At 53.7% G+C, this 15,832-nt stretch overlaps 1 protein-coding gene across 10 annotated transcripts in view; it reads left to right on the top strand.

Annotated features, from left to right (window-relative positions):
- CHD6 (chromodomain helicase DNA binding protein 6) overlaps positions 1–15,832 on the top strand; it is a 178,460-nt gene that overhangs the window by 124,268 nt on the left and 38,360 nt on the right. For all 10 annotated transcript variants that reach the window (XM_043527369.1, XM_037915471.2, XM_037915475.2 and 7 more), the window contains 4 exons: positions 10,061–10,263; positions 10,746–10,945; positions 13,480–13,639; positions 15,428–15,517. In XM_043527369.1, coding sequence (XP_043383304.1) covers positions 10,061–10,263; positions 10,746–10,945; positions 13,480–13,639; positions 15,428–15,517 — 653 coding nt within the window. The remainder of the gene's footprint in view (positions 1–10,060; positions 10,264–10,745; positions 10,946–13,479; positions 13,640–15,427; positions 15,518–15,832) is intronic.

Here is a 15,832-nt window from a genome sequence, read left to right as displayed (position 1 = left end):
TTCCATGTGAAGAGAGATTAAAAAGACTGAGACTGTTCAGCTTGGAAAAGAGACGACTAAGGGGGGCTATGAGAGAGGTCTATGAAATCGTGACTGGCGTGGAGAAAGTGAATAAGGAATTTTTATTAACCCCTTCACATAACACAGAAAACAGGGGTCAGCCAGTGAAATGAATAGGCAGCAGATTTAACAAACATAAGGAAGTACTTCTTCACAGAGCGCACCGTCAACTTGTGGAACTCATTGCCAGGGGATGTTGTGAAGGCCAAAACTATAACGGAGTTCAAAAAAGAATGAGATAAGTTCATGGAGGACAGGTCTGTCAATGGCTACTTGCCAAGATGGTCAGGGATGCAACCCCATGCTCTGAGTGTCCCTAAGCCTCTGCCTGCCAGAAGCTGGGAGTGGACAACAGGGAATGGATCACTTGATAATTGCCCTGTTCTGTTCATTCCCTCTGAAGCATCTGCCGCTGGCCACTGTCGGAAGACAGGATACTGTGCTTGATGGACCCTTGGTCTGACCCTGTCTGACAGTTCTTATGGTCATGCCCATCCACGAAAGCCTTGCCCTGGAGGGAGCACATGGGTCCCCAGCTGCATTTGTCGCTTGGTGCTGTACTTGGGTTCTCCTGGCTCCGCTTCCATGCGGATGATGGACGGTGGCTGGCTGCAGCTCCCAGCACTCAGGAAGACGTGTCTTAGCACAGCCTGGGGCCCTGTCCATGACCCAGCAACCCTGGAGGTGGATTTGGCCCCTCTAGTTCTGTGGGGAGGAGAGGTGGGCGCCATGTCATAGTGGGGCTGGCCAGGTGGTTTGCACCAGGGATCCTGGCTGTTTTATTCACTTAAGCCTCAGAGTGCTAAGAGGTGCTCACTCCTCCTCAGCGCCTTGCTGAGTGCTGGAACACAGGGCAACCTACACAGGTGGCATCGCTGGTGTGCCCTTCCCATCTGTTGTGAGTTCCCATGCCAGCTCCTGCCATGGCCCCATCCCTTCACCGATTCCTGGGCCATGGGCCAGGCAGGGAGCAGTGGGTGGGCAGAGGTTGGGGGTTGCCATAACAAGGATAGGCTGCTCTGTGTACAAGACAGTACCTGGCCAGCGTTCTCATGGGAGCCGCTCTCTCTGCCTCACTCACCTCGTTAGTACTCGGGGCTCTCGTTGCCCCACCAGTGGGGCTGAGCATTTACCAGGAGTCACCAGAGCTGCTGTCTGGCCCTGATCCCTCCGCGGATAAGGCGCTAACCCCAGGTCATGCAGTGGAAAAGCTGGCTCCAGCAGGGTTTTTTCTATCATTTAGTGTGTGCCTTAAACCAGAAATCCAATCACTTTCACTGGGCTGGGGCAGGGGGTTGAGGTTCAGGAGGGTGTGCAGGCTCTGGGCTGGGGCCGAGGGGTTCGGAGTGTGGGAGAGGGCTCCGGACTGAGCCTGGGGCAGAGGGTTGGGGTGCAGGAGGGGGTGTGGGTGCAGGCTCTGGGAGAAAGTTTGGGTGCAGGAGGGGGCTCCGGGCTGGGGCAGAGTTTTGGGGGGCAGGAGGGGGTACGGGGTACTGGCTCTGGGAGCAGGGTCAGGGCTGGGGCAGGGGGTTCGGGGTGTGGGATGCAGGAGGGGGTATGGGGTGCTGGCTCTGGGAGGGGGCAGGGAGTTGGGGTGCTTGCCTGCTTGACTCAGCCCCACGCCACTCCCAGAAGGAGCCAATGCAACCCTGGTGGGGGTGGCACGTGGCTCTGCGCCCGCTGCCCCTCTCTGCAGGCACTGCCCCCCGCAGCTCCCATTGGCTGCAGTTCCCCGTTCCCAGCCAATGGGAGCTGCAGGGATGGTGCTTGCAGGCAGGAGCAGCACGCAGAGCCCCCTCTTCCCCCCGCATCCCTCCAGGGCTGTGGGGGTGTGCTGGCCGCTTCTGGGAGCGTCATGATGCCAGGGCAGGCAGGGAGCCTGCCTTAGTGGCAACCCTGCTGCACCACTGGACTTTCAGCGTCCAGAGATTGCGATCGACTGGAGAGAGCTTTGTAAAAAGGAAAGGAAGAACTGGGCTAGTGCAGGGGAACCGGGAAGTGAAACTGACCAGCCTGTTGCTGTTGTCCAAGATAAGAGAAATGCAGACAGTAAATGCACAGCCAGGGAATCCTCTCACCTGTCCTGCGCTTGGGTGGTTCACTGGGATAACTGAGTGTTTGCAGGTGGTTCTGCTGTGGCTGCTGCCGTGCTGCCCACACTTGTAAACTGCCCTTTACCCAGCAGTGATAGTGGGTAAATATGGCAGCTGGAGTACCCTGACAGGCCAGGATATTTCTAGACGCTTGCTAGTCGGCCTTTTCTCCAGCAGCAGAGCCTCAGGAAGGTTCACAGCATAGCCTTTGGGAACATCTAGCCAGTACCAGCTGCCCCAGCCCCAGCTCCCTGTGGCACCTGCCTGCACTGTCCGTGGTAGAAGATGTTTCTAGAAGAGAACATTAAACAGAAAGAATGAGGGCTTTGCCTGCTTGGAAGAAAGAGTGAACAGATGGAGTCTGGTCCTCTGGTCCTGCTCTCAGAGCATGTCCTGCGGGGCCTGCATGCTCAGCCAAACAGCTGGGCCTCTCCCCTCCAGCTTTCTTTGGCAAGTGCAAAGCTCTGTGCAGCTAGCTTCAGTGCCTCCCGAGGGGTTCTGGCTTCTGAAATTCCAGCTAGGGCAGCAACAGCAGATGGGCTTAGATGGTAGCAAAGGGGAGGCTTAATGGGCAACATTTCACAGCAGCTCCTCAGATTTCACTGTTTTAACAGGAAAAGAAGTGTGTGTGCCTGTGCGTGTGTGTCTGTGTGAGACTGTGTCTGACTCTGTGTGCCTGACTGCATGCCTGTGCCTGTGTGTGTGTCTGCCTGCCTGACTTTGTGTGTGTGTGCGCGTGAGACTCTATGTGCCTGACTCTGACTTTGTGTTACTGGAGAGATGGGATTCAGCAGGACCAGCAACCAATACGGGTATGGTGTGACTCCAGTTGGTGTGGGGTGCTTTTGTGCTGTTGTATCCTACACCTTCTGTCGGCTGTGTCAGGGTTCCTTCCCCACTCTGAACTCTAGGGTACAGATGTGGGGACCCGCATGAAAGACCCCCTAAGCTTATTTTTACCAGCTTAGGTTAAAAACTTTCCCAAGGCACAAATTTCGCCTTGTCTTTGAACAGTATGCTGCCACCACCAAGTGATTTAGACAAAGAACAAGGAAAGTACCACTTGGAGTTCCTATTTCCCCAAAATATCCCCCCAAACCCTTACACCCCCTTTCCTGGGGAGGCTTGAGAATAAACAAGATAAACACAGACCAGCCTTGGATTTTTAACACCCAAAAAACCCAATCAGATTTTTAAAAAACAGAACTTTATTAGAAGAACAAAAAAAGATAAGAGAACAACTCTGTAGGATCAGAATGGAAGATAATCTTATAGGCAGTCAGATTCAAAACATAGAGAATCCCTCTAGGCAAAACCTTAAGTTACAAAAAGACACAAAAACAGGAATAGACATTCCCTCCAGCACAGCGAATTTCACAAGCCAAAACAAAGAAAACCTAACGCATGTTCTAGCTAGATTACTTACTAACTTTACAGGAGTTGGAGGCTTGCATCCTTGATCTATTCCTGGCAAAGGTATCACACAGACAGACAAAAGCCTTTCCCTCCCACTCCAGATTTGAAAGTATCTTGTCCCCTCATTGGTCATTATGAGTCAGGTGCCAGCCAGGTCACCTGAGCTTCTTAACCCTTTACAGGTAACAGGACTTTACCTCTGGCCAGGAGGGTTTTTATAGCACTGTCTACAGAAAGGTGGTTACCCTTCCCTTTGTATTTATGACAGGCTAATTCTCTTGTCACAGCCCTATCCCTCCACCCCCTCTACAAGTAAATTATGCTGCCCTGGAGCACGGCATTTACCCCATCATTTGTGTTGCCTGGGCTTGGTGGGGCAGGAACCCGCTACCAAGTGTAGGTAGTTTTGTAGCTGTTGGGCCTAATTTTCGCCTGTGGTATCCCAGGGACAATTTTGTGCTTGCAAATGATTGTCATTCCCCACCCCTGCCACACATACACACACTCATTCTTCATGGAGTGTGGGTCCCGACGTGTATTCCACACATGGGTACGCGTGCACGCAATGCACCTGAGACCGGAAATTCTTCCAAGCAGTGCCTATTGGCTTGCTCCCTGGATCTCCTCGTGCTCCCAACTAAGGGTATAACACGTCTCCAGTTCCTTCTTACTGTCACCTGGCCTGAGTCGGAACCCTGTGTCTTCTCCTCCTGCAGCTCTTGTAACACCTGTAAAGACATTTGTAAATTGCTATATTTCTTAGCTTGCTAGTTAGTTAAAGTTCATAGTAGGTGTGGTTCTTCTTCGAGTGCTTGCTCATATCGATTCCAATTAGGTGTGCACGCGCTGCGTGCATGGCCGTCAGAGAATTTTTACCCTAGCAACACCCAGTGGGTCGGCTGTGGAGCCCCCTGGAGTGGTGCTTTCATGGCGCTGGATATATACCCCCAGCCAACTCAGCCCCCCCTCAGTTCCTTCTTACCGCCCGTGACAGTCGTTGGAACTGTGGAGCTGGGCTTTGCTGCTCTCCACTCTCCCTAGTGTTCACCCTACAGTTTGTTCGTAGTTTGTTACAGTATTGTTATAGATTAATAGTTGTAGTTCTGGTTATAGTATAGTAGTACCGATGGCCCAGCCACTACCGGTGGAGCAGTTTTTGGACTTGGATGTGTTGGAGGTGCTAGCTGCTCCGATATCTCCCTGGGGACAGTCGGGCCCTGACAGACAGTCTAAGTGTCACGCTCACTGCTCCTCAGGGTATGACCTCCCCAGGCACCTCTGGTACTGATTTTCTTGAGGCCCCCCACAACTGATCGACCCCCTTCTTCTGGCCTTGTTGGGGTCCATGGATCCATATTCTAAGCATCTGGGCCCTTCTCAAGAATCGTACTACTCCTCTCCTGCCTGCCAGCTGGATCTGTCAATGTACGAGGAGGAAGAAGTTGACCCAGATCTGCAGGTACTGGCAGTTCTGATGTGTGTCTCTCCATCATAGCTGGATGAAGCGGTCACTTTTTCCTCTCTATCTCTGCTGGATTACAATGGGCAGTACCAGGAGCTACTGCAAAGAGTTGCCAGCAACCTCCAGATCCCACTGGAGGAGGCCCAGGATTCTCAACACCAACTTCTGAATATTTTGCAACCTCAGGGACCAAACAAGATGGCCCTCCTAGTTAATGAAGCCAGCCTAGAACCAGCCAGAGTGGATGGCTCACTCCAGCATCCTGTGCCCCTACTCCGAAGACAGCTAAGAGGAGATATTTCATTCACACTAAGGGAGCTGAATTTTTGTTCTCCCACCTTGCCCCCATCTCACTGGTACAGGTAGCTACAGAAAGAGCTCAGTCACACTATCAAAGGACCACCCCAACAGACAAGTGCTCTAAGAGACTGGACATCCTTGGAAGAAAGGTCTTCTCCTCTGAGGCCTGCAATTTCGTGTTGCTAACTACCAAACTCAGTTAGTGAAATATGATTTCAATAACTATTCCAGGCTTGCGAATTTCATAGATAAGCTTCCCACAGAGGACAGAGCCCAATTGCAGTCCTTCATAAATGGGGGAAAACTAATGGCAAAATCAGCTCTCCAGGCTATAGTGGATGTAGTGGATACAGCTGCCAGAAGTCTGGCCTCTGGCTTAGTCATGAGGAGGAATTCTTGGCTGCAATCATCAGGGTTTCCTAGGGAGGTCCAGAACACAATCTAGGACTTCCCGTTTGATGAATCAAATCTCTTCAGTCAGAGAACAGATGAATCATAGAATCGTAGGACTGGAAGGGATCTCGAGAGGTCACCTAATCCAGTCCCCTGCACTTAGGGCAGGACTAAGTATTATGTAGACCATCCCTGACAGGTGTTTGTCTAATTGCATTCATTAAAGGACACTCTGTGCCCTGGGAATTTACATTCCAGCCCTCAGGAGGAAACACTAGAGATAGCCTTTTAGGCCAAGGCCATCCCCTCCTCATGCAATTTATTATCATCACCTGGCAGAGGTCAGGTCGGCAACAGAGTTTCTCATAAAACGTCTGGTAGCCCTAGGTGTTTGCAAAAATAGAAAAGGATCCGTTTTGTTGCCCACAAGGACGATAAACTTTATAGGAGCAACACTGGACTTGGTTTCAGTGAGAGCATTTCTCCCCGCAGACAGGTTTCACATAATGAGCAAACTGGTTTCACGCATTACCTGCAAACCAAGGACTACGGTGCACATATGCCTTTCACTGTTAGGCCACATGCCCACACACATTTACATGACACTATTCACCAGGCTTCACTTGCGATACCTACAAGCTAGGATCCACACAATCTGTCCACCAGACAAGGACCATGTCAACTCAAGGGTGACCATTACCACTTGAGTTATTGCTCACCTCGCTTGATGGTTGAACCCGAAAAAGGTCATGGTGGGTGTTGACTTCAACCTGCCCACCCACAAAGCCACCATTGTGATTGACGCGTCCCTGCTGGGGTGGGGCGTTCACCTGAATAACCACACTGCTCAGGAAACCTGGATCCCACGAGAGGCCAGGCTACGTATAAATGTAGGAGAAGTAAGGGTAGTCCACCTTGTGTGCAAGGCTTTCCTTCAGGTAATTCGCTCCTTCCATATACAGGTGATGTCAGACAATATCACCACTATGATACAAACGGGGCAGAACGAGGTCTTGTCCCCTCTGCCTGGAAACTGGCTCTCTCTGTCTCTCTATTGCATGTATGGCATCTGCAAAGCAACATTCTATAGCAGCAGTTGTAGATTCATAAGCCATTTCAAGGCCTCCTCTGTGACATGGATATCATCCAATTCACCTTTAATTCCAGATTTGGGGCACTGTGTTATGATGTGTTTGGTTTGGATACTGTCACTGCAGTCACGCAAAGGTGAGTCTTTGATTTTCCACTTGTACAACAAGTAGCCACATCTTCTGTGGTTTATTCAGATGCAGTTCTGTGTGGTTCAAAGTATCTGTGGCAGATCAAAACTGGAAGGGCATCTTGTTGTGTCAGTAATAATGTGCTTGTTTGGAATAGTAGATGAGGTCCAGACACTTCATCATTCCCTGCCCAGATCCAGAGGCATGAGATGGTCACGTGTGATCCAAAGTGGTTTTCACAGTTTCAGTCATTGTTGGGGTATGTTATCCATAACCTGCCAGATGGGAAGTTCTGGGTAGTCTGGTGTGTTTGAGTTCTCATGCTGTGGCTATATCTCAAAGGATAGCTGGGGATTCGGTGTTTGTTAATACAGAAAGCTACAGTAGAGGTGTTGATTTTAAAGTTCCCGTGATGAATCGCATGGTCTAATTCAGCTGCCTGTCCACAAGTTGGGTATGGCAGCTTTTTGTCCTCATCGGCGTATGGTACTCTGCAACTGAGTACACCAGGGTCAAGGCTGATGTTTGTAGCACTGGGGTAGTTGATCCCCAGCTTGTTCCTGATAACTTTTGAAAAATGTTGATGCAAGTCTTTGCTTTGGAGGTTACTTTCTTGAGGTGGTCATGCAAGGTCAGTGTGTGGTCAAGAATGATGCCAAAATATGTTGGCTTTGGGTCTTAATGCACAGTTTCACCACAAAACTCAACAGTATGTTTTGTGCGATTCTCTTGTCAAGGTGGAAAGTAGAGACTATCAATTTGCCCATATTAGGTCTCAGCCGCCACTTTTCGAAGTGCTCCTCTGTGATCTTAAGGTCTGATGTAAGGCTCACTTCAAGTTCTTTAAAGCTATGAGCCTGAGTTGTGAGTGCCATATCATCAGCATACTCAAAATTCTGCACTATCATTTCAGGTATATCGCTCACATATGCATTGAAGAGGGTCGGAGCAAGTACAGAGCCTTGTGGTAGCCCATTATTTAAAGTGTGCAGCTTGCTGGTTTGCCTCTGAGGTATACAAACATCCTGTGGCCACTAAGCCTGGTGTTCGGTAGGCTGAGAATCTACACACAGGTTCACTTTGGCCAGTTTCAGTAGCAGACCATCCTTCTGGACTACGTCACGTGCTGCTGACGGATCGGTGAAAGCGTTACCAATCGTGAGTTTTTGTTGGAATTCAGCCTTAATGTTTGTAGTGAAAGCCGGGACCTGGTCACAGCAACTTCTGTGCGGTCGAAAACCAGCTTCCTTCTTGGGTAGGATACTATACACCGTGGACCCAATTTGGTTCAGAATCATATGCTTCAGCACCTTGTAGATGGTGCTCAAGAGAGACTGGCCTAGAACTAGAAGGGTGATCCACAGGTTTCCCAGACTTCAGGAGTGCAATGACCTTGGCTTCTTGCTACACGTGGAGAATTTCACTGGTCTCCGAAATGTGGGTGAAAAGTTTAATCATCCATTTCCATGCCAATGAACTCAGGTTATAAAGGGACTCAGGACAGATACCATCTTTTCCTACTGCTTTTCCCAATTTCGTGGCTGCAATGACTGCATCAATCTCCTTACTTGTGAACAGTCCAGATCACTGAGATGATGGAATGCACATGGACGTCACCTGCTGGAGTTAAACCTGGAAGCCATCAAACTTTGGAACTGGTGCATCTGGAATCACATCATGATGCAGGCCACTTACCTTCCGGGTAGCCACAGCACCAAACTGAGCAGTCACTTCTCGATGGACCACGCATGGGAGAAGCACAATTCAGTCCTAAGCGAGATATTCACGCAGTGGGCACACCACAGTGGGACTGTTGACACTCACCGATTCACCCTTCGAGCCCATGGCGACATGTTCCGTGACCTGCCTGCCTGTCCAGGAAGGTGACATTTTTAGTAGTTATCATTTCAGCTGGGAGGTTCAGCAAGCTGTGAGCCATCATTGCGGACCCTCCTTATTACAGTTTTTCACAAAGAAAAGGTTTCCCTTCACCTACACCCTAAGTTTCTCCCCAGGGTTGTTTCTGAATTCTACATCAACCAAAGTATTTGCTTATCTGTACTTTTCCCAAAACCTCATGCTTCCGCTGAAGACAAGAGGCTTCGCTGCCTCTGTGTCTGATGTGCCTTGGTGTTCTACCTGCAAAGAACGAAACCCATTTGGAAATCACCAAGACTTTTTATTGCCATTGCAGGCAGATCGCGTGGGCAAACCAGAGGATTTCTAAGTGGGTTTCAGGCTGCATCCTAAAGTGCTATCGGGAAGCAAAGATCCCTCCCACTGTGGGTGTCACAGCTCATAACACGAGAGCACAGGCCACCTCCACAGCATCCCTACATGATGTCCCGCTACAAGACAATTGCAAAGTGGCCACCTGGAGTTCTGTCCACACGTTCACAATGCACTACGCTTTAGTTCATGCCTCGGCCGCGGACGCAGATCTGGGATCTGCAGTGCTGCAAGCATTTTTGCTACCAGCTTCCTCGCACCCACTTGCAGTCTGAGCACTGCATGCCAATCATCCACCTGTAAAATACACACAGGGACCAGCACTCTCAGAAGAAATGGAAGTTACTTACTGTAACTGGAGGTTCTTCAAGATGTGTGGTCCCTATCTGTATTCCACTACCCGGCCTCCCTCCCCTCTGCTTCAGATCCTGTTGGATTTGCAATAAGAGGAGGAACACCGTCAGCCTGCACTGTCTCTTATACCCTCAGTCAGGAGCACAAGAAGATGTACGGCGTGTGTGTGGGCCAATAGACACTGCTTGGAAGAATTTCCGGACTCGGGGTACTTGCCTACTCACATGTGGAGTCTCAAAGAGCCTCCACTTACCGTAAGTAACCTCCATTTTTTGCACCCACAGTTAATTGTGGGTGGCAGTCCATAGTAGCTGGGCGTTGAACAGGCCATCTGGGTCTGGCACCAGATGCTGGGTGTGATGCTAGGCTTGGAGAGAGCTGGGTGGTGCTAGGAGTTGCTGAGGCCAGAAGGCAGCACAGAGGAGGGAAGCATCCCCACACCTCATGCTAGTGGCCAAGGGGGGCACCGTGCAGCGGGAAGGGTCTGCCGGGTGGTTCTGGGCACACTAGCCTCTCACTGTCTCCCCCGGCAGGAGAGCTTAGTGATCGACAGGCCCCGTGTCCGCAAGCAGACCAAGCACTACAACTCCTTCGAGGAGGATGAGCTGATGGAGTTCTCGGAGCTGGACAGTGACTCCGACGAGCGGCCCACGCGCTCGCGGCGCCTCAATGAGAAGACGCGGCGCTACCTGCGGGCTGAGTGCTTCCGCGTGGAGAAGAACTTGCTCATATTCGGGTGGGTCTCATCTGGGCTCTGCATACCGTGTGAGGCTGGGCTGACCCCCAGCGCAGCTGTGGCTCTCGGGTGGTTTGGTGTCACATGTTTGCTATTGTCTGTCTGTGCCTGTCTCAGGCTGCTGCACAGAGGGGCATAAACCTGGCAGGGAGCTGCAGAGCTAGTGCCCCGCCGGGGGGGACCTGCTGGGTGCTGTGTGCAATCCCCACATCTATGGGAGGAAGTGTGGTTTGTGGCTAGAGCATGGGCTGGGAGTCAGGACTCCTGTGTTCTTTTCCTGCCTCTGCCACTGACCCAGCGTGTGATGCTGGATGAATCCCACACCCTTTCTGTGCCTCAGTTTCCCTACTTCCCTGCTTCTCCGGGGGCTGGCCAGGCTTTGTCCATTAGTGCCCCATGCAGCGTTGTGAGCTCCCCACTGGAGGGCACTAGAGAAGTGCCGTCACTTGCAGTGTTTATGGTGTGTGTTTCTGCTCCTCCAGCTGGGGGCGCTGGAAGGATATCCTGACCCATGGACGGTTCAAGTGGCACCTGAACGAGAAGGACATGGAGATGATTTGCCGGGCCCTCCTGGTCTATTGCGTCAAACACTACAAGGGAGATGAGAAGATTAAGAGTTTTATCTGGGATCTGATCACTCCGACGAAGGACGGCCAGAACCAGGCCCTGCAAAATCACTCAGGTACTCTCTCTCCTGCCAGTTATTGTTTCGCTGCCAGCTGCCAGTATGCCCAGCTTTCAGTGCCCAGGACTAGAGAGTTAAACTAGAGCGGATCCCAGAAGCCACACAAACAGCCAGAGCTGGGCAACAAGGAACCCCTGTGCGGGGCCAGGGGTCACAGGGCTGACTTGCGTCCAGACCCCTGGAGGCAAGGACAGAGGGGCTCTCTGATACAGGAAATGGCCAGCCCTGGCCCAGCTGAGAGGGAACCTTGGGCTGGAGAGCTAGGGCACCAGGCCAACCTGAGCTGCCTGTTCTTGAGGTCTAGATTGTTACTTAGACCAGAGACCAGGCTTGGACCCATCAGGGATGGGGGGCAAATGTCCCCTGCAGAGTGCAGCCCATAGTGGCCTTTATTCTCAGAACTGTGGAGGTGTGGCCAGTGCTGGCTGCATGCTTGGACCTGTGGTCTCTGCAGGCAGCCACACTAGGTCAAAGATGACTCCACTCCATTCTGTAGTAGCCATCCCCTGTGGGACGCTGCTTGACTGTAGATCCTCCAGCGCTTCACAAAGGGCGGGGGGAATCCTCAGCTGGGGTACTGAGATCTAATGCAAATGAGGCCTGGCGCCTGGCAAGTAGCCAGTGCAGCCCCTTGGCTGGGCACTGTGTGGGTGCCCCAATCCATGGCACAATGTTCTTTAAGTTTGGTAGCCCTTTCCGGCTGGTTCCCAGCGCTGCCTTTCAGTAGTTTGTCACGGGTGAGCCATGCTGAAAGCTGAGGCAGCTGCTCCCATTTCCGCTCCACAGGGCACGCCAGAGGCTGTTTGTGAAGTGGCTGTTAGCAGTGTAAAGCGCGAGGCTCTCCCATGCGGTGCAGGAGAAAGCAGCCAGGCTCTGTGGTGGATTTGAAGTCCCAGGTCCGGTCAGAAATCCCCCGTGCCTGGTGCTGTTGGGTTACGTTCATGACCATCGCATCTCTCCCTAAGCATGAATGACGCCATCGCCTACTGTTCTGAGTTAATATCATCATTTTGTCCAGCACTTGAGCCATCTCGGCAGGATGGTCCGGGGCTGGGGAATCAGACATGTACTGGTCAGACCAAAGGAACCCTGGCACACACCTGGTCGCTGGGCGTACCCCGGTGTATTAGCATGCAGTAGAGCAATAGTAAAACTGATAGGGTGGCACATATGGGAACACATTTCAGTAATGCAACGAGCAAGCGGCATGGTCCGTTGAGGGTCATGAACACTGCACTGCAGCTGTAGCACTGAATGTAACCCAGTTGGATCCCTTGCAAGGGGAAGCCTCAGAACCTCTCAGTCAGGTCCTGGGGAGGCCTCTGCTTCCATGAGTCTGGGCGTGCGACGGGCAGTACAGGACTGAATTCTAGTCCAGCTGTGCACAAGCCATGCTCTGACCCTGTGCAATGGTAGCCATGGCAGGGAAAGGTCTGGAGAGCTGCTGAAGGGGAGCTGGTCCTGTCCTGAGAGGAAGAGTGTGTGAGCTGGGCTTGTCCAGGGTTAGAGGGATTCATGCGAGAAGTGAAACTGCAAGAACTGCTTGGAATAAAAACACAGGGAATCGTGGCCAGGGAACCAACGCAGGGAATAGGCTCCAAGGACGACTCCGCCCCCGCCTTTGTGGCATAAGGCTGGCCCTGCTGTATAGAAGAGGCGAGGACTCTGACTGGCAGGTGCCGTGGGTACAGGTCTGCTTGGATGCCATCTCATGAGGGGTGTCTGGCCCTGATGTCTGTGCTGGGTTCTGCTCTCACCTCTGTCAGGAAAAGGCTGGAGTAGCTTTGGTGGGGCTACAGTGGAGCTGAGTGTAGAGCCTGAGCAGGGTCCGCTTTGTGTGTGAGGGAAGCGCTGAGCATTGGCTGTGCGCACAGTGCGGGGAGATGTGGATGTGCAATGGCACTGCTGAGGGTGTGGGCCAGGGTGTATCAGGGAGAGCTGTGGCTGGTCTGGGCCTGCTGGTGTGCAGTGGGGAGGTGGGTTGTGTCAGGCAGAGCGCAGGTGTTGGAGCACCTGCTCCCTGTCCCAGCACACAGACCTGACGTCTTTCCACGGACCTGTATCTGACGATGTTGACATTCAGGCTGCTGAGAGCCTGGGCCAGCTTGCTTCAGTTCTGTGGGCAGGGTTGCCAGCAGCAGCATCCAGCAGCCTATTCTGCCAAGCCACCTCCTGCGCTCAGAACTGCCCCATGCGTTTAGACTGCTGGGAAGGTGTGGATGTGGCATGGCCTGACCTGGTCTAACTAGGGCACCATGTACGCATGGCTCAGCTATGGGATTGTGCCTGGACAGACACACTGGGTATGCTGGAGACCCTGCCTACCTTTTCTCTGGCTCTCCAACTCCCACCTGAGCTGTAGTGTGAGGGTTTAAGAGCATTACAAGAGCTGGCTTTCAGTCCTTCCAGCTGCACTGCTCCTGCCAGCCAGTGTCTATGTCCTGTCTGATCCAGGGCATTTCTCAGGTGCCTGTCAGGGTGGTGTGTGGCCTGCAGCAGTGCCGCTCATGCGCTCCCTCTCACTGTTGCAGGGCTGTCGGCCCCAGTGCCCAGGGGCAGGAAGGGGAAGAAGACGAAGAACCAGATGCTGCTGCCTGAGATAAAGAACGCGGACTGGCTGGCCAGCTGCAACCCCGATATAGTCCTGCATGATGACAGCTACAAGAAGCACCTGAAACAGCACTGCAACAAGTGAGTGTGAGCCCCTGCCCCGGGGAACTGCAGCGCACACGCCATGCTGTGTGTCCCGCCCTGGGCCCAGAGCGAGGCCACGTGCCCCCAGCTGGCATCATGCCAGTGGGCTGCAGCACAGAGTCTGAAGAGGAAGGACTCACCCGGCAGTCAGTATGGAGAGGCCAGTGGGGACGTTGGGTCGGTGCCCACTGGCTCGTCAGACCTTGGGTAGTTTTCGCCATGCTGTAAAGTGCTGTTTACATGCCAGCAGCCGCAGCTCTACGGAGTTCTCATCTCCCTGCCGCTAGGTGCAGCGCACTTGCCCGCAACTCAGCCGGCATTCAGGATGCTTCCTCGTTGTCACAGCTGTCTTCGGTCAGGGGCTTGGGAAGCAGGGCTGGTCAGATACCTGAGCACACCGTGGTAGCACCAGCATCAAAATGCAGACTTGTGCATTAGTGGTAGCTGGCGGGGGATGGCTCTTGGGACCTGGGGGGCAGAGCCTGGAGGGGGACGGATGTTGGGACCTGGGGGCAGAGAATGGAGTGGGACAGGCTCTTGGGATCCAGGAGCAGAGCCTGCAGGGGTCCGGCTCGTGGAACCCAGGGGGCGGAGCCTGGAGGGGGACAGCTCTTGGGATCCAGGGGGCAAAGCCTGGAGGGGGATGGCTCTTGGGACCCAGAGGTGTGAAGGATGGCTCTTGGGGGCCAGGGAGGTGGAGCTTGCAGGGGTCCGGCTCTTGGGGTCCGGGGGTTGGACCCTGGAGGGGGGACGACTCTTGGGACCCAGGAGTGCGGAGCCTGTAGGGGGATGGCTCTTGGGACCAGAGGGGCAGAGTCTGGAGGGGGATGGCTCTTGGGACCTGAGGGGCAGAGCCTGGAAGGGGACTGCCCTTGGGATCCAGGGGGTGGAGCCTGGAGGGGGACGGGTCTTGGGACCTGGGGAGTGGGGGGCCAGAGCCTGGAGGGAGATGGCTCTTGGGGCCCTGTAGGGTGGTGGGCAGCTCTTGGGTCCTGGAGAGTGGGGCCCAGCAGGTACAGCTCTTCGCAGAGGAGAACAGAGAGACATTATTTTAACAAATCAGTAACCCAGAGCTGTTTCCTCACCCACTCAGAGGATGCTGCATCCCAGCTCCCAGCAAGAGCTCTCCTAGCCATGAGCACTGTAAGTAGCGCAGCCCCCTCCCTCACTGGGTTAGGAGTGAGGTGTGTTGCTGCCATTGCTGGGGAGGCGGGTACCCAGCCTGGCACCTTCCCTCTCCTAGTGAGCTCTCAGCCTGGCACCTCCCCTCTCCTGGTGAGCTCCTTCATGAGTGTTTTAAGCCTGCTTGATTACAGGGTTAGTGAGGTGAGATCTCTGAGGCCCAGGTGGTGGGGATCAGGCCCACAGCCCACTGAGCTGATTAAGGAGCCTGTTCACTGCCAACCTGAACCTTTTTCCCCTGTGGAGGGGGCCTGCCCCCTAGTCCCCACGTTCCAGCTGCTTCAGGCCTCCCCTCTTGAGCCCCAGTGGCTGGGTGTCCTGCCGTGTCACAGTGCGAGGGGCAGCTAAGGACGGGCGAAGCTGCTGCCATGCCTGTGCTCAGCCTTGGGTGGTGTTGTCATGAGAAGGGGAGTGGCTTCCCACCATTTCGTCCTGGTATATAACCGCACGAACTGCAGGCCTGGGCAGCGATCCCCCACTGCCCCATGCTGCCATACAGACCAGCCGGCCCATAAACGCTGTGTCGCTGTGCGTAGGGGCTGTGCCATGCTGGATCCCAGCCCCGTGCTTGGTCTGTATTGACCTGCCGCTTTCCCTTGGCAGGGTGCTGCTGCGGGTGCGAATGCTCTACTACCTGAAAGCTGAAGTGCTGGGAGAGGTGGCTGACAAAGCCTTCGAAGGGACCCCAGCCAGGTATGATGCTCCCAGCAGCCCGGATCACTTTGCATGCCCAGCTGCGGAGGTACAGCGACCGATATCTTTGGCTGCAGCGCCCCTGCTGCATGGGGAGCCCCCTGCCTACTCTGGGGGAGCTTCCCAGCTGCTGTCTAGCTGAAGTCCCCAGCAGCACTGTGCCAGCGTGAGAGGGGTCAGTCACCTCACAGTATCTGAAGCCAAATCCTGCCGTTCTCACTCAGGCAAAACTCCTGTCGCCGTTGGTGGAGGCTCTGCCTGAGTAGAGACTGCAGGATTGGGCCCTAGAGGCTGGCCCCAGCAGAAGGCAGACAC

Source organism: Chelonia mydas, chromosome 13 (assembly GCF_015237465.2).
Source record: "Chelonia mydas isolate rCheMyd1 chromosome 13, rCheMyd1.pri.v2, whole genome shotgun sequence".
In the NCBI taxonomy this organism is placed as follows: Eukaryota; Metazoa; Chordata; order Testudines; family Cheloniidae; genus Chelonia; species Chelonia mydas.
The sequence above is the reverse complement of the archived record's forward strand: the minus strand, read 5'-3'. Positions and strand labels throughout refer to the sequence as shown.